Source organism: Epinephelus lanceolatus, chromosome 22, assembly GCF_041903045.1.
Source record: "Epinephelus lanceolatus isolate andai-2023 chromosome 22, ASM4190304v1, whole genome shotgun sequence".
Classification (NCBI taxonomy): Eukaryota; Metazoa; Chordata; class Actinopteri; order Perciformes; family Serranidae; genus Epinephelus; species Epinephelus lanceolatus.
Window position 1 is genome coordinate 7,118,998 of NC_135755.1, and position 24,248 is coordinate 7,143,245.

At 41.4% G+C, this 24,248-nt stretch overlaps 2 protein-coding genes across 3 annotated transcripts in view; both read right to left on the reverse strand.

Annotated features, from left to right (window-relative positions):
* The window catches only part of LOC117245837 (uncharacterized), a 277,287-nt gene that overhangs the window by 8,254 nt on the left and 244,785 nt on the right, over positions 1–24,248 (reverse strand). Inside the window, exons 1-2 of one of the 2 annotated variants that reach the window (XM_078163871.1) lie at positions 2,321–3,656; positions 533–961 (exon numbers count right to left, since the gene is read on the reverse strand). In XM_078163871.1, coding sequence (XP_078019997.1) covers positions 533–961; positions 2,321–2,363 — 472 coding nt within the window. In that variant the 5' untranslated portion in view covers positions 2,364–3,656. Of the gene's footprint in view, positions 1–532; positions 962–2,320; positions 3,657–24,248 lie in introns of those variants that run through there. The other variant, XM_078163870.1, reaches the window with a different exon arrangement.
* LOC117245931 (uncharacterized) lies at positions 12,251–16,357 on the reverse strand. The gene has a single exon (XM_078163936.1). It carries the CDS (start codon positions 16,059–16,061, stop codon positions 14,916–14,918), a length of 1,146 nt encoding a protein of 381 aa, XP_078020062.1. The 5' UTR covers positions 16,062–16,357; the 3' UTR covers positions 12,251–14,915.

The following is a 24,248-nucleotide window of genomic DNA, read 5'->3' on the forward strand; positions in this document are numbered from 1 at the left end:
CTGTCTGACTGCTGAGCATCACCACTTTCTGTGTCTGTCCTTTCAAATTAAATTCCAACATGGTCCAGTTGATTTATTTTGACAAGGCGCAGCTCCTAATAGAGTTTCATGTTTGTTTGAGTGTGTTTTACCTCTTTGGTCGATTAACGTTTGGTGCATAATATCCAACTTAAAACTAACTTCACCACAGTACAACTGCCCACAATGTTTTGGACTGACCTATAGGCTGTACTGAGAAGCAAGACAGATCCAAGGGGAAAACTACGAAGACAGAGGGACCAAACAGAGACAAATGCAGATTACAATAGGGTGTGCTATTGTCTTTTCTCTACAAAAAACACAGACAGAGTCTGACTTTTTATTTTTATCCAATTAAGACACAAAAATGACTTGACTCAACTTGCTTGACTCGTACCAAGGACTTGACCTGACTTGCTTGATTCTAACCACAGTGACTTGGGACTTGCTTGAGACTTGAAGGTTAAAACTTGAGACTTGCTTAAGACAAGCAAATGTGTGACTTGACAGATACCTGACTGAGGTTCTCTGGTCTCCGTCCAATCATCACTGTCATCAGTCTCAGGTTCAGAAGACTCTCCAGTCTCGTCATCAGTCTCAGGTTGTAAATGTGTATCCAAATCTGAATTCCTGGCTGGTTCTGGTCCTCCACAGTCCTCTCCCTCTGCTTCTGTTTCCATCAGTTCAGTGTGTCTTTGATGAAGCTGTGAGGACTGAGGTTTCTCTTCATCATCTTCACTCTTCACAGGGACAGGAGTGGATGTGAACTTGGTGATATCACCCTCCTCCAGCCCTTGAAGCTGCTCTCCCTCTTGACTGATCCAGAGTTCCTCCTGTTCCCCTTTAATGTGTGGAGGCTCTGGGTCCTCCTGGTCCACACTGGAGCTCCACTCCTGCTGCTCAGGGGGAACCTCTTCTTTAACCACCAACAGCTGCTGGGCGTCTGCAGGAAACAGTAAACACACACACAGTTATGTGATCAGGCTAAAGTGAATTATGTGAGAATGACTGTCCATAGGATGCAAGAGTTTGCCATGCATCAAGTTTTATTACTGGCACCCTGAGTAAATAAAATAAAATTATATAAAAGATTCATCTCAACACAAATGTGGTCTTTTACTCAGGAAAACCGAGCTTTGTATCCACATTATTCTTAGCCCCCATGATACCTTGCATGAATTATAGACGCAGCTTCCAGCGCTGAACCAGAACAGATGTTTTCCTATCATAATGGTACGGAACGGTACACTAACAGTTTGCTAATCCTCTTTTCTGGAGCAATTCAGAATTAAACATGGAACACACCACCTGTTACACCTCAGACCACGGACAACTTGATCATACCTCTGTCACCTCTGACTGCCATCTCACAGCATTTTTCGGGTCTCACGTAGGGTTACCACTGTCCCGTACAATACGGGACCATCCCACAATTAAAATGTACTGTCCCTTACTAAATCAATACAGAATGCAATTTGTCCCTTATTTCTGTGCACACACTGCTGCATAAACCATGTTTTCATGTACTGGGAATGACATGAGAAATATTAAACCAAAAGGGTTTCATGGAACATAGCAGAGAAATATTAAATCAGAATTTGCAGAGGAGCATGACACAGAATGGCAGGTCTGTCACTCAGCGTCATCGCTGCCATGGATACGGAGACTCCAACACGCAGGACCGCCATTCACACGCTCACTGACACCCTGACTGACTGACTGACTGACTGACTGACTGCAACTTGAAAAAGTTATACAAGGGTCCTGTTTCGGCCAAGATTAATTTATAGTGCTCTTATTAAAGCAGACTTAACAACTTACTGTACAATTCAGGATAAAATCACAAGATCAAGAACATGGAAATAATGGCTCAAATGTAAGCTAATGTAAAAGACTGATAAGAAAATTCATCAGGCATAGGACAGATGATTATAGACAGCATAATAATAACATGATCACTAATATAAGGAAACCTAAACAAACGAGGTTTAACTCATTGTTAACCCATTGTTCCCACCCCGTCTATCTGAATTATATTGCATGGACACAGTGGTAAAGCAGTTAAGATGAACATATTTGACTTGTTCATACGGACGACAAAACAGACGTTTAGAACCCTTCCGGATTCTATAAGACAACAACACCGGAGAAGCTAACGACACCAGAGAAGCTAACGACACCAGAGAAGCTAACGACACCAGAGAAGCTAACGCGGCGTATAAACGTCGACAGACTGAATATTTATTGAACAAACCTGCAGTAATATTATTAATAATGAACTTGTAATGTTTAATGAACAAACCTGCTCTGTGTAACCGAAGCTGAGGGTTGAAAACAGCGTCCATTAGTTTCCGTTGTCGCTCGTTCTCCTCTTTTGATCGACAAAGTTCCTCCTCGTACTCTGCTATCGTTCTTTCAACCAGCCCAAATATCTCTTCAGCAGCCGCAGTTAGTCGCTGCTTCACCTACGCTCTCAGCATTTGGACTTTAGACTTTAAAAACACAACAAAGAGACTCTGCTAACACACCTTTCTATCAGACGCCATCTTGTTCCAACAGTTCTTCTTCTTCGTTTCCGGCAGCTTCGACGCTACTTGGAGTATCACCTTCTTCTTCTTCTTCTTCTTCTTCTTCTTCTTCTTCTTCTTCTTCTTCTTCTTCTTCTTCTTCTTCTTCTTCTTCTTCTTCTTCTCTTTTTTTAATGGCGGGTCGCAAACAACTTTTAGGTGCATACCACCACCTACTGTACAAGAGTGTGCATCATCATGTCACTTACCTATTTTTATATTTTAGCTGCCAGCCCTGTGTCCCTTAGGAACACAAGCAGCGCCCTCCTCCCCTTCCTTATCTCTTCTCCCTCTCCTTCTGTTCCCAGAATTCCATTTAGGCCCCACTCCCTACCTGCCTCTTTAATTTTTTCTTCAAATCTTTTCCTTTTTATTTTATACTTCATACATTGAAGCAACACATGTTCTACATTTTCCTTTACTCTGCACATATCACACAAATCATCTATCCTTTTCCCCAGTAACCACATGGTGTCATTCAGTCCGGTGTGTCCTACTCTAAGACGTGAAATGAGGATTTCCTCCCTCCTGTTCCTCTCTCTGTAGATCTTAGTTATTACTGACTTTTGTATTTTATGAAATCCTCTTCCTTTCTGATCCTCATCCCACTTTTCCTGCCATTTTTCCATTCCTTTTTTCTTGATTATTGTTTTTCCTTCTCCTTTACCTAGCAGAATAGGTATTGTAATTTCTTTTCTTAGTGATGCTTTTGCTAACTTGTCAGCCGTCTCCTTCCCTTTCACCCCCTCGTGTGCTGGTACCCAGCAGAACTGTACATCCACACCACCCCGGTGAAGCCTTAATAGGCTATGTTGTAGTTCTATTAGTAAATCTTCTCTGTCTGATTTAGTTGACTGTATACTTTCTAAAGTTGCTGCTGAATCTGTGCACACCACCACCCGATCTGGTCTGACCTCCTCCACCCACTGCAGGCATACAATGACAGCCACCACCTCTGCTGTGTAAACTGACAGTTGATTTGAAATTCTCTTAGAGATATGTACATTGAATTCTGGAATGAAAACACCAATACCCACACACTCATGTTCATTTTTAGAGCCATCTGTGAATATTTTTAGGTATCTATAATATTTTTTGTCTCAGATATACATTTGTTTTAACTCCAGTTTCTGTCAAGCGCCATTCTCTTTTCTTTTCTAGAATGCTCATGTCAACTTTTGTTTCTGGGTACAGCCATGGAGGAATATTATCACTGCCCTCCACTGGACAAAGTCTTTTTATATTCTCACATACAGCCCTGCTTCACACAGGAACTGTGAGGCTGCTCTTGTAATCATCTGATGATTCTCACCCTGTCCGAAAATAGATTTAACAGAAAATGTCTCAACACCCAGCTCTGACAACTTCTTATAAAAGACCTCCTCTCTATTCTATACATCTGACAATAAAAAAAACATGTTTAATTGTTTCTGACCGCCCACATTCACATAATCCATCAGGATGCTTCTCCATAATATGCAGATAATGATTTAATCCACAATGCCCAAGCCTCAGCCGCAGATTTTAACAGAATCACTTCGAGTTCCGAAACTATAACTGGTTTTTCTAACCAGGGGCTGCAAAGAAAAATAATTCCTTCCTCTAGTCTCCTTTTCCCACAGTTCCTGCCATTCGTTTTCAACACCCTCTCTGATTCTTTCTCTTAGTTCCACTCTTCCCGGAGATATATTTAAATCTATTATTTCTTTCTGCAGGGTTGCCTTTGCTATAGAATCTGCAATTTAATTTCTCTCAACTCCAGCATGTCCAGGAACCCAACAAAACTTGACTTCACACCCAGTCTTTCCAACTCGAAACAGAACAGACAAGAGCAGCTGGTGAGTCCGAACAAATGAGAACTGATTTTGGTTTTATATCCTCAGTCCACCACAGAGCCCAAAGAATCGCCAATAATTCTGTAGTGAAAACAGAACGTCCATCTGTGATACGCTGATCAAACTTGAGTCCCAGCTGAGCTACATACACCCCAAATCCTGCTTTCCCACTCTCTGGATCCTTAGAACCATCTATGAAGATTTTCAAGTAATATTCCATAACGCTGTTAAGATATTGATCTATTTGTGGAGCTATCACAGTGTTATCTTTTTCTTGCAAAAAAGTGAGATCAGCATCCGGCTCCTGCATTACCCAGTGAGGTACAGGTAACCAGCCTGCGTGTGTTGCTGTCCTGCTCCATTCCTAGTTTCACGACCCATTGATGCACACTGTAAGTAAATAATCTGTACTCGACCCTACCACCAGAATCCCCCGGCTCTTGCAGGAGACATCTAGCCGGGAGTGCCTGATCAGATCCTCTTAATTTTACCCAGTACTGCAGCTCCAACTAATTACGTCTTAAACTTAAGGGCATTTCCCCCATTTCTGTGAGCAGTGCAGGCACTGGTGAGGTTTTAAATGCCCCACAGCAGAGTCTCAATGCCTTGGCTTGCAAAATGTCCAACTTCCCCAGCAGTGACTTAGCAGCAGATCCATATACATAACAACCGTAATCTATTATAGGCCTTATCATTGCTTGATATATTAAATGCATGGTCTCTCTCTCTGCACCCCAGTCACATCCAGCCAGACCATTACATTTATCACTTTTTCACATTTTGCCTGTATTTTTGCAATATGAACAGCCATGTCAGTCGTTTTATCACACTCTTTCAACTTTCAGTCTCTCTAGCAAGGATCCATACATTTCAATTTTCAATTTCTTTTGAATCCAAAAATCATAAATTTTGTCTTCATGGCTGAGATTTTAAATCCCCACTTATCTGCCCATTCCTCTACAGAAACTAATATGCCCTTTGAACTTTGAACATTTCACCCTCTTCTCCATATGGCCCCATCATCTGCAAATAAAGACTGCCCAAACCCTCTTCCAATGTTCCTGAAAATATCATTTATCATTATATTAAAAAGAATGGGACTAATTACACTGCCTTGTGGCGTGCCATTTTCAGTTTCTACAATTTTGGACCTTGTCCCACTCACTTGAACCCTTTTTTTTTAAACATCTCTTTATTGCTTTTTCAAGAGAAAAATTATGGACAACAAATAACCATCTCAGTATACAGTGATACAAGAACAATAGTAATGGTTATGGTATTAAATAAAATAGTATAATAATAATAATAATTCTAAGGATGATAGTGATGAGAAAAAAAAAACAAAAAACAGCCGTTTAGAGTCAGTTCAGATCGTCATTCCAAGCATCAGTCCGGATCTCATTCTGTTCCAAGCAAATGTAGAAAATGTTCCATATTTTCCAGAACTTGTCCAGTTTGTTTTTGGTGAAATTACTTATCTTTTCAAGAGAAGAGTTAAAAGTCATTCCTTTCAGCCACTGAGAGATTCCACAAACAGATTGTTCCTTCCAAACACGAGCAATACATCTTTTAGCTTCAAGCAGACAAAAATTCAACAAGGCCCTCACATTGTTTGAGATGACAAAATCATCTGGGTAAATATTCAAAATACATAGTTTAGGATCATAGGGTACTTTTTTTTTACCAATAATATGACCAGTTAGGTCCAGGACCTTCCTCCAAAAAACAGTTATCTGAGGGCATTCCCACATACAATGAAACAGTGTCCCCCTATGGTGATTACATTTGATAAGTGATGTAACCTAGCTGGAGTCGTATTGTAACCCAGATAAAAAACGGTGTATTTAAAAGGTGTATTAAAACCATTTCATTTTGTGTTAAAAAAAGACAGACAATTGGGTTAAAAGACAGTAAATGTGTTAATTTTATTTAATTAAAAACTTGAACTTGAAATTTGTGATAAAAAAAATAAATTAATTCATTCATTTTGCTGTTAAAAAGACAAATATACAGTTAAAAAAGAGCCGAACTATATTAAAAAAAAAAAAAAAAAAAAGTTATGGGAACTTTAATTTGAAAGGGATGAGTTGAAGAGCAGACAGCCTGTGACCCCACCGGCACAGGTTCACTTCCGCCGAAGCCTCTGGAAGAAGAGAGAACGAGCACGCTTTGGACACGATCTCCATGTCAGGACGGTGAAGCAGAGGAAGCCAGTGAAAGTGACACAAACTGATAAAAACTTGGAAAAACACCACTGAGGAATCACCCCGGACGGCCAGAGTCTGCAGGAGTGCAGCTGGAGGACTCGCTCGGGTGGAGAAATCGCATTGGTCAGGTTTTTTGATGTACCCTTGGATTTGGATGGAACCTGCCTGGATGTCGGAGCCAGAGAGACGATGATGGCGAGCCGGACCCTTGAGGAAACCAACAACACCGCGGAATTGAATCCTTTTTCCACTTTTACATAAACACACACACCCACACTACAGTGTGGTTTGACTGCTTTCACCTAAACGGTGCCAAGTAAAGTAAAGTGAACTGGAAAGTAGAGACACACGCAGCTGCAGCGCATCTTTTTTTTAATTTTTATTTTAACTTGGTTTATTATTTTCAATACCTGGCCGGGTAAGGTGGTTTAATTGTGTTTTTTATATGCTTCATTCATCTTCCCAGCGTTATAATAAATTGGGAAGCATTGTTGTTTTCTCAAAAGAAGATCAGTGTGTGTGTCATTCCTGCGCATCCTTTGGTTACCCTGGGCTCCGTAGCTGAATCTAGGTCTTCTGTCCAACTGGCCATAGAATCAAGTTACTATCACCATTACTAACATCTTTCTCTTCAGAAGGGTTACAGTATACTGTCTACTTAGCCATTTATATTGTAATAATTTAGAATGCGTGTTTAATGTTTGCATTTGAACTAGGGAGCAAGCCTCTGACCATTCCTTCTCCGTTACATTCTCTGTCAGATCCATCTTCCAGGCCTGTAGGATATTATTTGAGGATTCTTTACATTTGCTTACAAGTAGATTATACAAAATGAAGTGATGTCTTTTAGTGTAGATAGAGGAGGAAGCTCCAAGCTATTACTCTATCTAGACCTTATAAAACTCCGTAGTTGGAGATATTTGAAAAAGTGCTTTGTGGGGATATTGTATGTGGTTCTATGTTCTTCAAATGACATAAATGTTTCCATTCCACAGGCAGACAGCCCTCCTCCCACACTGAGTTAAACAAAGCTAACAACTCCTCAAGACCAAACTCGTCTAAATGTTTAAATAATTCATAGGATAACCCATCCCTCCCAGGAGTAGTGTTTGCTCCAGAACATATAGCATCCCGCAACTCTGTCATATTAAAAAACAGGTTAATTGGATTTACATTATCTGAATTCCCAGCCAACTTCTACTGATTTATTAATATTACTTCAGTCCTCTTCCTACTTCTTTCAACTCCCAGATTCCCAGAACTATGTACTGCTTGAAAAACATCAACAAGCATGTCAGCTTTTCCTTTATTTAATATAGCCTCCACTTCCCCATTTTGCAAAACTGGAATAGGTTTCCTTTTATAAAGACCTGACATTCTGTGCACAGCTGACCACAACTGCCTTACAGGAGTTTCAGGGCCTAGTGTTCCACAATATCTCCTCCAATTATTTCTTTTTGTAGTTTTAATCACTCTTCTTGCTACTGCCCTTAATCTCTTATATTCCATGGCATTGCACATACATTGCACAACATTGGATATTTCCTCAATTTCCTATAAGCTCTATTTCTATTCCGTACAGTTACATCACATTCTTTATTCCACCAAGGAAACAACACACGAGGTCTAGAATTCGGTTTCTTCGGAACAGTGCACTGAACTGCCTTAAGAATCATCATGCAGATGGAAGCATTCCAATTAGCTATAGAGCCCTCACTGTCCACTTCTCCTACCAACTTTTGAACTCTCTCCTTAAAGTCATCCCACTCAGCCTGAGAGAAGTTATACCTTGGAGCCCTCCCTTCCCCTTCTATTCTCAAACCTCTACCAAACCTGCACAACAATATGAAATCTGGTTGGCCTTCCATCATTGATCACTGCTAGATCATACTTTTCAAGGAATTCTTCCACAACTCCTCCATTACTATCCATAGCAGCACTGCCCCATAACAGGTTATGAGCATTGAAGTCCCCAACCCATACAATAGGACATTTAACCTGTAACATAACCTCATCAAATTCTGACACTAACACTAACCTTTTACAAGGGTTATAAAAATTAACAATATTTATAGGACCCTCTCTAGACCAAACTTCCACAGCCAAACATTCAAGAGTAGAATTAATATCAAGTCTCCTATATTGGAGTCCTGACTTTACAAAAGTTGCACATCCACCGCCTGATCTATCTGTTATGTCAATTCTCAGACATTCATATCCTGGAACTACAAAATCAAGGCAGGGTTTCAAACATGTCTCCTGGACACATATTAACTCTGGTTTCCTTCTTCTTCTTCTTCTTCTTCTTCTTCTTCTTCTTCTTCAGTGAGGTTTAAGGGCAGCTGGCATCCAGCGAGTTGCATTGCTGCCACCTTCAGGATCTACTTGTCATGACCTATATTCTCTTCTCTTCTTCGCTAGATATTTTAAGAGACAGCACTTTCCCCTCCTACTTGCTCCCACTCTTAGAATGTCCTTTACTGAGACCTCCTCCAACCCCAGCTCTCTCATCTCTCCCAGCATCTTCCGCCTTTCATTATTGTATTTTCTACAAGACACAATGACGTGTTGCACAGTCTCAGGCTCCTGACACTCAGAACATAAGCCATTTTGGTGTTTGAGAATTGTATTATTTAAGAAAGTGTGGCCAATTCTCAGTCTTGAAATAGTGACTTCCTTCTTCCTACTCATCCCTTCACTACCACAAGATTTACCTCGGCCGGTTACTCTACTGGCCACTGAGAATAAATGCCTGCCTTTAGTCTCTCTCTCCCATAGTTGTTGCCACTGAGCAATAATCCCACTCCACACAAGACATTTCCCCTCAGCCTCAGATAGACTTAGGCTCACATCCACAATCTCTTTCCTCACAGCTGTTTTTGCTAATCGGTGTACTGTCTCATTATCTGACACTCCTGTGTGAGCTGGGACCCATATAAAAGAAATCCCTACTCCTCATAACCACATTCTTAATTACCATTAAAATCTCATGGATAAGGTCTTGGCGACTCTGGGCTGTCCCTGTCCCAGTGCTAGTGATGGCTGGCACAGAATCACTAACCACCAATATATTACGATGTTGAAGCTGTTCAGTCCATTGCACCGCCATTAAAATACCACACAGCTCGACAGTAAACACATCGAGAAAATCTGACGTCCTCTTGAGCGACTGAACATTGAACCCCTGAACCATAAACGCTGCCCCTGTAGCACCAGTACCTTGGTCTTTCGACCCATCAATAAATAGTAGTAGATGATCTTCATACCGCTCTCTCACATAGCATTGAAACTCAAATCCCATATCTGCTGCTTTATTTCTTGCTTTAATTTCAAGCCTGTCTCAACTTGCGGAGAGCAAACTGGGGATGTTCATACAGCTCCTGTGCATATCCTCAGAGCTTTAGCTTGAACTAGATCCAGTCCAGCCAACACTGACTTCGATGCAGACCCATACACCAGACTTCCATACTCCATCCTAGATCTAATCAGATATACATAAATTTGCTTAAGGGATGCAACATCTGCCCCCCATTCCATTCAAGCTAGGCATCTCATAATATTCAATACCTTTTTACACTTATCAGTTACTTTCATTATATGAACCCTCCAGGTAAGTCTTTCATCAAAAAACACACCCAAGAACTTAAAACACTTTACCCTATCCAAACTCTTGCAATACAGCTTCACACTTATTGCTTCACTGATTTTCTTTCTTGTACGAACATAGTGTTAGTCTTCTCAATGGAAAATCTAAACCCCCACTTTCCCCCACTCCTCCACTTATGTCACTGATTCCTGTAGCTTCTTCACAATATACTTTACATTCTTCCCTCTTTTCCATAGACTGCCATCATCTGCAAATAGGGACTTGCCAATTCCAGGTTGGACAATTGAAAATCTATCATTTATCATGATATTAAAGGGCCAGTGTGTAATATTTGGCATGGTTTATTATCAAATCTGAATCTGAATCTGAATATTCTACCCATTAATATGTTTATATAAGTGTATAATTGCTATAAAATAAAATTTGTTTGGTTTTCGTAGCCTTATAATTATGCAAGGGCCTTGCTTTTAGAGAGGTTGCCATCTTGTGCCATGTATGTAAGGCAGCCCGAGCGGACAATCCAGCCAGCCAGAGAATGCTTTTCGCGTGTATAAATAAACCAACGAAGACAGCGGAAGGAAGAAGGAGGAGGAATCAGCAGGGAGTGTTAGTAGTTCGTTGATAGAGAGTAGTGAAAAGTTTTTTAGTTATAAAGTTTGTGAATGGACCACACTTACCACGCAACAGGAGAGAATGAACCCGAAGCATCATCTGCGAGGAAAAGAAGACGCAACTTCACTCCTTGTGATGCACTCTCTGCGGCGCTTTTCCTCTTGATGATATATCTCCCCAACAATGGTAGCACTGAATGCCATCATGTGCAGCAAAATGGGAGCGGAGGATTCAGCCTCTCTTCTCGCCCGCTCAGCATCAAACACATGGAGTTCCTCATCTGTATGCTCCGGCTCAAACAGGTATGGCTCTGGGTCTGTGTCCGCTACAAGAAACTCTTCAAAATCGCGTTCAAAGTCGTCCATTGCAGCTACTATAGTCCGGAGATATTGCTAGGCTAAATAAACAGCTGAGCTCTGTTTACAGGCTACGCTGTCAGTCAGTGTGCGGGCTGGAGATTGGTGGAGCAGAGAGGGGAGGGGGTACCCGCTAGGTACTGTAAACGAATATGTGTGTATGAACTGTGTGTGTTACGGTAGAAGAGTCAGAGTTTGGGACGGAGTCTTTTACCCCCTGGAGTGTTACCGGAGTTTTTGGAGTGCTCAAATAAACTGGCCTTTTCCCCGAAAGCTACTCTGGTCTCCTGCTCGTGAGGGATTCGTTACAATATCGTAACATGGTTTAGATTTCTAAATAAACATTTACCTCGTCGCTAGATAGACCTACTCCTGCGCAAGGCTTTTTGTCCCTATAAGGCCACCGTCATTTACCTCCAGACGGGAGGGGTGAGCAGGTGAGCCCTGCAATCTAGAATTTGACCACTGATGTCACTGTTTTCAACCCATTTTACACACTGGCCCTTTAAATAACAGTGGACTTATCACACTGCCTTGAGGGGTACCATTTTCTACTACACACTTCTTGGATATTTCTGGGCCCATTTTAACATGAATCAAACAGTTCTTCTTCTTTTTCTGTTTTATGGCGGGTGGCAACCAGCATAAAGGTGCTTTACCACTACCTACTATGTTGGAGTGTGAACCAGAGTTATCTACCCCTAAACAAATCCAAAGAAAAGGGGGGAAAAAAGGAAAATGTCCTGAATACTAAATTCTGTTGATCAATCCAGTTCCTTTCAAGTAGTGGAATAGACTCCCTAACCCAACTGTAAATATAGTTTTCAAACTCAGTTCTTCCCCTCCAATCTTCCTGATTTCTCTCTTTAATAATTCTCGCTCTCGAGAATACTTATTGCAGTGACATTCTCAACAGTAAAGAGTACAACTTCCAGGGTAAATGAATTAATGGGCTTCAAAATAAAAGTCCAGAAGTGTTGCTCAGAATTCTGGGCTTACTCAAAAAACACACACTCATGAGGATAAATGATAAATGATAAATTAAAATACACTTATTCAAATGACTTTTATTGAAGTGTTCCAGTTGATTTTTAGTTTAGTTCATTTGATTTCACATATTGACTCAGTAAAATATTACAAGGATGGAAAAAGAGAAATACAATGATAAAATCCACACAGACCATGTACACAAAATTAAGATCACTAAATATTAGTAGACAGTTTACACAGGGAATCCATAAGTGTAACATCGGAATGGTTACATCCAGCCTTTAAAGGGGAACTCATTTTTTTTCCAACCTGGGCCATATTTTCCGACGTACTGGAGAAATGTCAACTATTGAACATCCTATCACTCATTTAGACAAATGAGTGACAGGATGTTCAAGAGGTGGCCATTCAAGGCAGTCAAAGGCCTTTTCTGCATCCAATGAGAGTGCAATAGTGGGTTCATCTCTAGTGTTTCCTAAATGAATAATGTTGAAAAGTCTGCGGAGGTTATCAGCTAAAAATCGTTTGTTCATAAAAACTGTTTGGTCGATATTGATAAGCTTAGAGAGGGACCTGTTTAATCTGTTGGTCAAGGCTTTGTCAATAATCTCGAAGTCTGCATTTAGAAAGCTAATAGGCCTATAGGAGGTGCATTTTTTGGGGTCTTTGTTTTTCATATGAGTAGCCATTATTGAGGCCATAGAAAAGGAATCTGGTCGAGTTTGAGTTTCTGTTGTCAAATTTAAAACATCTTTAAAGAGGAGGACAAGCAGGTTTTTTAACTCCTTGTAAAATTCAGGAGGGAACCCATCTTCACTGGGTGATTTATTAGACTGTAATGAGGAGATGGCTTTTTTGATTTCTTTTTGAGTGAAAGGGGAGTTCTTCTCCTCCTGGTCCTCCTCCGTTAAGTTTGGTAGTTCAATAGTTAATAAGAATGTATCAATTGTGGCAGGGTCATCTGTGGACTTTCATGTATAGAATGCAGAATAATAGTGTTTAAAGCAATCATTCATTTCTTTTAGGTTTCTTGCTGCAGTCCCATTTTCAATTTCTATGGAATTAACAATTCTCGATTTCTCCCGTCTTCTACTGCCAAGCCAAGACTTTCTGCGCCTTTCCCCCCAATTCATAGCATCTGTGTTTGGTTCAAAGAATATTTATTTCTATTCTGTATGTGTTCAAGAGGTTATATTTGAGCTTTTTGTTTACTCAAGTTTAGTAGGTCTCCCTTGAGCGTGACATATGTTGTTCATTTTCCAAATATAGGACTTCTTTCTCAAGCTCATTCATTTCAGCCATGTGTTTTTAAACCATTGGTATAAGAAATTATCTGCCCTCTTAAGAAGGCTTTCATTGTGTCCCACAATACAAAGCTACTGGGGGAAAAGACACAGTTTGTTTCACAGACGAACTTAACTTGGTTTCTCACGAATTTACAAAAATCAGCTTTTTTGAGCAAAGTTGGGTTCAGCTGCCACGTGTATGGTCCCTGGATTTTTTCAAGTATTAACAATAAGAGTGTCAGTGGGGAATGGTCTGAAATGATCCTCGATAAATATTCAGTTTCCATCACTCTATGGGTTAATTGGTTAGATGTAAGAAAAAAATCTATCCTCGTATGGGAGTTGTGTAGACACGAATAGAAGGAATAGTCTCTAGTTGTGGGGTGAAAGTGTCTCCAGGTGTCACAGAGGTTTAGATCTTTCATAAAGGCCAGCATGGATCTGGCTGCTTTGGTTCTTGTCACTACAGAGTCTGAGGACCTGTCTAAAACTGGGTGGCATGTCATTTCTGTCTCTACATGGTCGCACAGAGAGCACTCATCAGAACATATGTTGCGTCAACCACCTGAAAAGCAAACAAAAATATCTGCGTTTTTAAAAACGCTCCCAGGCTCTCCTGTGAGTAGCACCCAGAGTAGCTCTCCTGCTCTGGATCTAAGTACAGGAAAGAGCCAAAGTGCTGCATGCCCTGCCCCTGACAAGCAGTAAAAGTCCAGTAACCACCAGATAACTCCTCAGAAAAAGAAGAGGTCTTACTCTCACATAAAAAAAAATGAATATTACAATATATGGCCGCAGCTGTTACAAAGTAAATACATACATTTAAAAACATACATACATACATACATAAATGTTTAGGTCTGTGTCAGTCTGCCTGTCCCCAGTCTGTCACATGACATACTGAGACTAAATAATTTCCAGAAAGGTTTAGGTTGAGTAGAGTCTTTGATCTTGTCATAGTCTCAGGTTGAAGACGCTTTAGGCCAAGATAATCTGAAGTGAGAAACACTGCAGCTTTAGTGTGTCTCTCCTGTGTGGGTTTGAATGTGTGTGTAACTGTCTAGTCTGTGTAAAGGACTTCATACAGACACTGAAATTAAAGACTTTCTCCCATATGACTTCTCATGAGTGTTTTTATTATAATCGTATTGCAAATAGATTTGTTTTCCAGACTGAACAGTTCAGTCACTTTTCTCCTTCATGAATTCTCATGTGTGAATGTAAATTTCCATTTTGTGTAAATGATTTCCCACAAAATAAGCAGCTAAATGGTTTCTCTCCTATATGAGATCTCGTGTCTCTTCAGAGCTCCACTATAAACAAATCTTTTTCCCACACTCAGAGCAGCTAAATCGTTTCTCTCCCGTATGAGATCTTGTGCTCCTTCAGAACTCTGCAACAACCAAATCTTTTGCCACACTCAGGGCAGCTTGTTTTTTATCCTGTATGAGTTCTCATGTGTTTCCTAAGATCTCCACTTTGACTAAAGGTTTTGCCACACTCAGAGCAACAGAATGGTTTCTCTCCTGTATGAGTTCTCATGTGTCTCTTCAGAGCTCCGCTGTAACCAAATCTTTTCCCACACTCAGAGCAACTAAATGGTCTCTCTCCTGTATGAGATCTCATGTGTACTGCCAGAATTGCCCTGAGGCCAAATCTTTTTCCACACTCAGAGCAGCTAAATGGTTTCTCTCCTATATGAGCTCTCATGTGTAATTTAAGACTTTCACTGTAACCAAATGTTTTCCCACATTCAGAGCAGCTAAACGGTTTCTCTCCTGTATGAGATCTCATGTGTTTTTTCAGATCTCCACTGTAAACAAATGTTTTCCCACACTCGGAGCAGCTAAATGGTTTCTCACCTGTATGAAATCTCATGTGTTTGTTCAGATCTCCGCTGTAACCGAATGTTTTTCCACATTCAGAGCAGCTAAATGGTTTCTCTCCCGTATGAGATCTCATGTGTCCCTTCAGATCACGGCTGCAACCAAATCTTTTCCCACACTCAGAGCAGCTAAATGGTTTCTCTGTGGAATGAAATGTCATGTGTTTCTTCAGATCGCCTCTGTAACAAAATCTTTTCTCACACTCTGTGCAGCTAAATGGTTTCTCTCCTGTATGAGATATCATGTGTTGCTTCAGAATTCCACGACGACCAAATCTTTTCCCACACTCAGAACAGCTAAATGGTTTCTCTCCTGTATGAGCTACCATGTGTTGCTTCAGAATTCCACTACGACCAAATCTTTTCCCACACTCAGAACAGCTAAATGGTTTCTCTCCTGTATGAGATCTCATGTGTTTCTTCAGATCTCCACTGTGACCACATCTTTTCCCACACTCAGAGCAGCTAAATCGTTTCTCACCAACAATCAAATCATTGACAGAGACTTGATCATTTTTCAGAGAGTTTAAACCTGACTGAGGTTCTCTGGTCTTCGTCCAATCATCACTGTCATCAGTCTCTGGTTCAGACAACTCTCCAGTCTTGTCATCAGTCTCTGGTTGTAAATGTCTGTCCAAATCTGAGTTCCTGGCTGGTTCTGCTCCTCCACAGTCCTCTCCTTTTGCTTCTGTTCTCATCTGTTCAGTGTGTCTTTGATGAAGCTGTGAGGACTGAGGTTTCTCTTCATCATCTTCACTCTTCACAGGGACAGGAGTGGATGTGAACTTGGTGATATCATCCTCCTCCAGCCCTTGAAGCTGCTCTCCCTCCTGACTGATCCAGAGTTCCTCCTGTTCCTCTTTAATGTGTGGAGGCTCTGGGTCCTCCTGGTCCACACTGGAGCTCCACTCCTGCTGCTCAGGGGGAACCTCTTCTTTAACCACCAACAGCTGCTGGACATCTGCAGGAAACAGGAAACACACACCACACCCACACACACACACACACACACACCCACACACACAGATGTTACAGAGAATTGTTGTCGTTCATTCACATCACAGCTCAAAAACTCTTACTGAACTTCTACAGATCTCTGAGCATCAAACAGCTTCACAGTGTTCACTCAGCTGTGTCAGAGTGAGTGAGGTTGAGGTGAGCTTTAATTTCATAGTAGTCATTAACATGTACTGTTACTCTTGTCATGTCTGGAGGCTACAGTGTGGTTCTTTATTTGCTCAGTCTAAAGTGAATTATTTGAGAATGATTGTCCATAGGATGCGACAGTGTACCATTTGATTACTTGGAGCCTGAGTAAATAAAATGCCGGTAATGGCACAGTATCCGCTGCCTTACAAAACAACACAATGTAGATAACATTATGGACCATTTAAAGCCATTTTTCTATGTTATGTTATGTTAGCTAAATTAGCTAGCATTGGCTAATTTCATGGGGTTTCTCAACTCAGCTACCAGTGGTAGAAAGTAGTTAAGTACATCAACTCAAGTACTACTGCAGTACAAATTTGTGGTTCTTGTACTTCACTCATTTATTCCTTAAAGTGTGTGAGACTGGGGCAGAGCCGATGGTCATTGAAGAGAGGTGAGGTAGCTTGGCCAAGGACATACTTTGACCCATTGGAGTTACTTGTGGAGAGGGGTTTCAGGACCTCATGATGGAACTGGAGCCACGATATAAAATTCCCAGTCGCACCACAATCTCAGCACACATTGTGCAGCTGTCTGACACCACACGGGAAAACATAAAGACTATTTTAAAGAAAAGACGGGAAGGACGGGTGGACATCCCTGGCCACACATGTTTATGTGACAGTCACAGCTCACTGTATATCACACTAATGGGAACTTGAAAATTATGTTTCATGCACGAAGGAATTAAGAGGAAACCATACAGCTGTACACGTTGCAGAAAGCATCAGCAGCACACTGGATGAGTTTGACATCTCCCGTGAAACGGTTGTGGCAGTCGCCACCAATAATGCTCTGAACTACGTTGACGCCATACATAATTTAGGGCTTATTAATGTACTCTGTTTGGCACACACATTAAACCTGGCCGTGCACAAGGGGCTTGAGGTGAAAGCCGTTGACATTGCTCTCTCCAGACTAAAGCAAACTGCAGCCCATTTTGGGAGGTCTCCATCCCACACCTGCTTGCTGGAGGAAAAGCAGGAGCTCCTTGGATTGAAAAAAGACAGACTGATAAATGACTGCATCACCAGATAGAATACCACCTATGACATGATATGCCGTGCATCTGAACAACAAGCGGCAGCCGTCATTTTTATGAAATATTAAAGAGGCAACAGATAACATCTTTTCCTAAATATATCATTATGAAAATAATGTGGGTTGCACAGGGTAGTGGCCACAGTAAAATCAGACTATGAGCGTTTACATAGGTTACTCAGTGGCTTTGCAATCTTTATAATAAGCTTCTTCCAATGGTGGCGAAATTTCGTGGAAAAAATCTGCTTTACAGCAGGAAACGTGTCATGTATTGTGCAACTGGTCTGTCAGCCAATCATGGACTGGAGCGAGTCCTTATGAGGAGCTGGGCATGAGATAGTTGAGTCATGAGCACAATGGCAGACGGACAAAGTTTGGAAATAAGTGAAAAACGACCTAGCAAAAGAAAACAAGCTCCTCTGTCTGAGGAGCCAAAGAAGAGCAAAAAGGAGAGTGATATAAGAAGAGAAAAAACAAGAGTAAACCTCAGTCAGGCGTTCAAGAGATGGAGGGAGCTCCGTGACCAAAGAGGCTTCAGAACCCATGTCCAGCTTGCTTTCTTTCTAATGGATCAGTAAGTAACACGGCTAAATGTTAGCTAGACCAGAGAGGACTGTACTGTACTGGCTGCTAGTTCATTCCTAGCTGGCCAGCATCACAAATCGCTGCAACCAGGGAGCCAGTAGCGAGTGTTGGTCGGCTGACATCCTCGTTGCCATTCTACGGCAGCCCTCGGACAGTGATACCCCCCTCCCTTCCTTCTGTTCTCTTCTCACGGAGGGAGCTATCCACGGACATCGCCCAGCTAAGTGAACACTGGACTTTTCACTGCAATGGCCTTAGACTGAGGAGCATCAAAATCAATTAACGTTAGTCCACACAGCTCTCCCAAGCTGGCCTGGAGAACAGGGAGATCATGTAGGTCACTGGCCATAAATGTGAGGGCAGTCTTCGCAGCTACTGGGCACCCAGCATCTCCATCTGGGAGAAGTGGAGTAAAATCCTCTCCTCCGCTCCCGTTTTCTGGTGAACGCCTCTCCTCTGTCAATACACTCTGCCAGCAGTTTAATAATATTGATGCCAGTTGTAACATTTGAATGTTTTAGTAGGAAGCCATGTTCTAAGCGGGATAATGTGTAGTGAGCCAGTGACTGCTGAAAAATAACTCTGCTGTGCGTCGGGGTTCCATTCCCCTGTCGGGAGTTATTTTTCAACAGTCACCAGCTCACTATACATTATCCCTTACGTGTCTACTGCTGTTTGAACTGATACTGTGCATATTGGTATAATTTACTGTGAGTTGTTTGTACTGGTACTGTGCATTCTGCTATAATTATTTGCATAACCATTTGTTTTTTCTTCAGATAAATCTGATAATTGTAGCTCGGTCTCTTTACTCATTTATTTAGTATAGTGTCCACACACCTTCTCATTCTACATATACATAGAGGTATACTGGTGGCTTTACAGCCTACATTTTATTGATTATCTCTGATCCCCACGGTCAATTTGGTCGTTGCGACAGTGCGAGCAACACCGCTGACGCTAGGTTGTGCCAAGCAAAAAAAAAAAACAACAGAGAGAAATGCAGATTACAATAGGGTGTGCTATTTCAGCACCATCATCATTTAACAGTGACTTCTTGATATTTAAGCAGCAGAAACGGCTGATAGGGTGTTTCGGAACCATGGTCACCATCATGGATTAAACTAAAGATTTGCTCAAAACCTCAGTGAGATAAAGGACACAAAGGCAGATTTAACTAACGGGGCACCTAAAGACAGAAGAAAAATGAACACACAGTTTGACTTTCAGTGATGTTAGAAAACCATAAGATACAGCCACACAGCCATAAAGCCAACACAATCAAGCCACACACAACAACAAACCACAAGTGTGTCAGCAACAGTGGCCTCCTGCTGTTAATACAATAACCAAGCAGACACAGCGGTCTGCAACACAAGCAGCAACAAACAACACTGTTTTTGAAAAAGGTCAGAAAGCCAGCATCTATAACAAGCCTTTATCATCACAAACAATGAATATAAATCAGCTCACTCATTATGTTTTCATCCAGCGGCTGTCACTTTGAATCAAATCCCACAAATATGACATGCAACCCACTGTAGCCAAAATGAAATGTCCATAATTTCCAATATCCAAAAACTCCAACACGTTTGAACACTCCAAACTCAAACATATTCCTCAACGATATACAGTAATGTGACCTGATCTTACAGCACCATCCTCCTCTCCTTCTCTCTTCTCCTCTGCTCCTCACGCTTCAATGAACCCAAATTTAACTTTTTTTCCCGAATTTGAGCCAACAGACAGAATACAGCTAGCCTGTACACTACAGAACAACATTCACCTGCACCTCAAAGTACCAGGTCACGATCTCTCAAATGATACACATACACGTGTCTGTTGAAAAGGGATATAAGTGGCTGGAATCAAACACTACACAAACAAACCACAGTGCCCTGCTGGTGCTGTTTGCTGCGTAAGATGAGAACTCCCTGGCAGAGGTTCAAGTTTGTCTCACAGAGTCTGACTTTTTATTTTTATCCAATTAAGATACAAAAATGACATGACTCAATGTGCTTGACTCATACCAAGGACTTGACCTGACTTGCTTGATTCTAACCACAGTGACTTGGGACTTGCTTGAGACTTGAAAGTTAAAACTTGAGACTTGCTTAAGACAAGCAAATGTGTGACTTGACAGATACCTGACTGAGGTTCTCTGGTCTCCGTCCAATCATCACTGTCATTAGTCTCAGGTTGTAAATGTGTATCTGGATCTGAGTTCCTGGCTGGTTCTGCTCCTCCACAGTCCTCTCCCTCTGCTTCTGTTTCCATCTGTTCAGTGTGTCTTTGATGAAGCTGTGTGGACTGAGGTTTCTCTTCATCATCTTCACTCTTCACAGGGACAGGAGTGGATGTGAACTTGGTGACCACCGACAGCTGCTGGACATCTGCAGGAAACAGAACACACACACACACACACACACACACACACACACACTGATGTTACAGAGAAATGTTGTCGTTCATTCACATCACAGCTCAAAAACTGCTCTCCTCACACGTTACAGAGAAATCATGTCTGGAGGCTACAGTGTGGCTCTTTATTTGCTCAGTCTAAAGTGAATTATGTGAGAATGATTGTCCATAGGATGCAAGAGTTTGCCATGCATCAAGTTTTATTACTGGCAGCCTGAGTAAATAAAATAAAATTATATAAAAGATTCTTCAACACAAATGTGGTGTTTCACTCAGGAAAACCAAGCTTTGTATCAACGTTATTCTTAGCCCCCATGATACCGTGCATGAATTATAGATGCAGCTTCCAGCGCTGAACCAGAACAGATGTTTTCCTATCATAATGGTACGGAACGGTACACTAACAGTTTGCTAATCCTCTTTTCTGGAGCGATTTGGAAATAAAACATGGAACACACCACCTGTTACACTTCAGACCTCGGACAACTTGATCATACCTCTGTCACCTCAGACTGCCATCTCACAGCATTTATTGTTGTTTTCCTTTTTACCCAAGTGTGTTTGGGTCTCACGTAGGGTTGCCACTGTCCCATATAATACGGGACCATCCCACATTTAAAATATACTGTCCCTTACTAAATCAATACAGCACACAATTTGTCCCTTATGTCTGTGCACACACTGCTGCATAAACCATGTTTTCATGTACTGGGAATGACATGAGAAATATTAAACCAAAAGAGTTTCATGGAACATAGCAGAGAAATATTAAAACAGAATTTGCAGAGGAGCGTGACACAGAATGGCAGGTCCGTCACTCAGCGTCATCGCTGCCATGGATACGGAGACTCCAACACGCAGGACCGCCATTCACACGCTCACTGACACCCTGACTGACTGACTGACTGACTGACTGACTGACGGAAGGTTGATGACAGGGAAAGGTTGGCGTAAGGACGTGATTGGGTGGTTGCCTGGCAACAATATATGAGACACACATACAGTACAGGCCAAAAGTTTGGACACACCTTCTCATTCAATGCGTTTTCTTTATTTTCATGACTATTTACATTGTAGATTCTCACTGAAGGCATCAAAACTATGAATGAACACATGTGGAGTTATGTACTTAACAAAAAAAGGTGAAATAACTGAAAATATGTTTTATATTCTAGTTTCTTCAAAATAGCCACCCTTTGCTCTGATTACTGCTTTGCACACTCTTGGCATTCTCTCCATGAGCTTCAAGAGGTAGTCACCTGAAATGGTTTCCACTTCACAGATGTGCCTTATCAGGGTTAATTAGTGGAATTTCTTGCTTTATCAATGGGGTTGGGACCATCAGTTGTGTTGTGCAGAAGTCAGGTTAATACACAGCCGACAGCCCTATTGGACAACTGTTAAAATTCATATTATGGCAAGAACCAATCAGCTAACTAAAGAAAAACGAGTGGCCATCATTACTTTAAGAAATGAAGGTCAGTCAGTCCGGAAAATTGCAAAAACTTTAAATGTGTCCCCAAGTGGAGTTGCAAAAACCATCAAGCGCTACAACGAAACTGGCACACATGAGGACCGACCCAGGAAAGGAAGACCAAGAGTCACCTCTGCTTCTGAGGATAAGTTCATCCGAGTCACCAGCCTCAGAAATGGCAAGTTAACAGCAGCTCAGATCAGAGACCAGATGAATGCCACACAGAGTTCTAGCAGCAGACCCATCTCTAGAACAACTGTTAAGAGGAGACTGCGCCAATCAGGCCTTCATGGTCAAATAGCTGCTAGGAAACCACTGCTAAGGAGAGGCAACAAGCAGAAGAGATTTGTTTGGGCCAAGAAACACAAGGAATGGACATTAGACCAGTGGAAATCTGTGCTTTGGTCTGATGAGTCCAAATTTGAGATCTTTGGTTCCAACCGCCGTGTCTTTGTGAGACGCAGAAAAGGTGAACGGATGGATTCCACATGCCTGGTTCCCACTGTGAAGCATGGAGGAGGAGGTGTGATGGTGTGGGGGTGTTTTGCTGGTGACACTGTTGGGGATTTATTCAAAATTGAAGGCACACTGAACCAGCATGGCTACCACAGCATCCTGCAGCGACATGCCATCCCATCCGGTTTGCGTTTAGTTGGACGATCATTTATTTTTCAACAGGACAATGACCCCAAACACACCTCCAGGCTGTGTAAGGGCTATTTGACCAAGAAGGAGAGTGATGGAGTGCTGCGGCAGATGACCTGGCCTCCACAGTCACCGGACCTGAACCCAATCCAGATGGTTTGGGGTGAGCTGGACCGCAGAGTGAAGGCAAAGGGGCCAACAAGTGCTAAACACCTCTGGGAACTCCTTCAAGACTGTTGGAAAACCATTTCAGGTGACTACCTCTTGAAGCTCATGGAGAGAATGCCAAGAGTGTGCAAAGCAGTAATCAGAGCAAAGGGTGGCTATTTTGAAGAAACTAGAATATAAAACATGTTTTCAGTTATTTCACCTTTTTTTGTTAAGTACATAACTCCACATGTGTTCATTCATAGTTTTGATGCCTTCAGTGAGAATCTACAATGTAAATAGTCATGAAAATAAAGAAAACGCATTGAATGAGAAGGTGTGTCCAAACTTTTGGCCTGTACTGTATAACACACACTCAGAATAGATGACTAAACACTATGTCCAATGTACTCTGATTTAATTTAGTGGACACTTATGCGAATACAATGTATACCGAATACTGTTACATCAGCTTCCCCTCCGAAACTAACGCGGCGTATAAACATCGACAGACTGAATATTTATTGAACAAAGCTGCAGTTATATTATTAATAATGAACTTGTAATGTTTAATGAACAAACCTGCTCTGTGTAACCGAAGCTGAGGGTTGAAAACAGCGTCCAGTAGTTTCCTTTGTCGCTCGTTCTCCTCTTTTGATCGACAAAGTTCCTCCTCGTACTCTGCTATCGTTCTTTCAAACAGCCCAAATATCTCTTCAGCAGCCGCAGTTAGTCGCTGCTTCACCAACGCTCTCAGCATTTGGACTTTAGACATGCTCACACTTTAAAAACACAACAAAGACACTCTGCTAACACACTTATCTATCAGACGCCATCTTGTTCAAACAGTGTGACGTTCGCAACAGTTAAAAGTACAGCTTCCGGGGTAAATGAGCTTCAAAATAAAAGTCCATAAGTTTTACTCGGAATTCAGGGCTTACTCAAAAAAACAAACACTCAGGAGGATAAATGATTATAATACACTTATTCGAAAGAATGACTTTTATTGAAGTGTTCCAGTTGACTTTTAGTTTAGTTCATTTGATTTCAGATATGCAAAAAAAAAAAAAGTAGTAGGCAACATGATGAAATCCTTTGAGTGACTTTATCAAGGAACTTTCCAGTGTATACCCTATCCATTAGTTAACTCAGTAAAATATTACAAGGATGGAAAAAGAGAAAGACAGTGATAAAATCCACACAGACCATGTACACAAGGACACAAAATTAAGATCACTTAATATTAGTAGACAGTTTTCACAGGGAATCCATAAGTGTAACATCAGAATGGTTACATCCAGAATTTAGAGGGGAACTGATGTTTTTTCAACCTGGGCCCAATTTTCCAATCTACTTTTGTCTA

What these genes read in the sequence shown, in the direction of transcription:
- LOC117245931 (XM_078163936.1), bottom strand. Translation starts at nt 16,061, where the DNA reads ATGAGAACAGAAGCAAAAGGAGAGGACTGTGGAGGAGCAGAACCAGCC.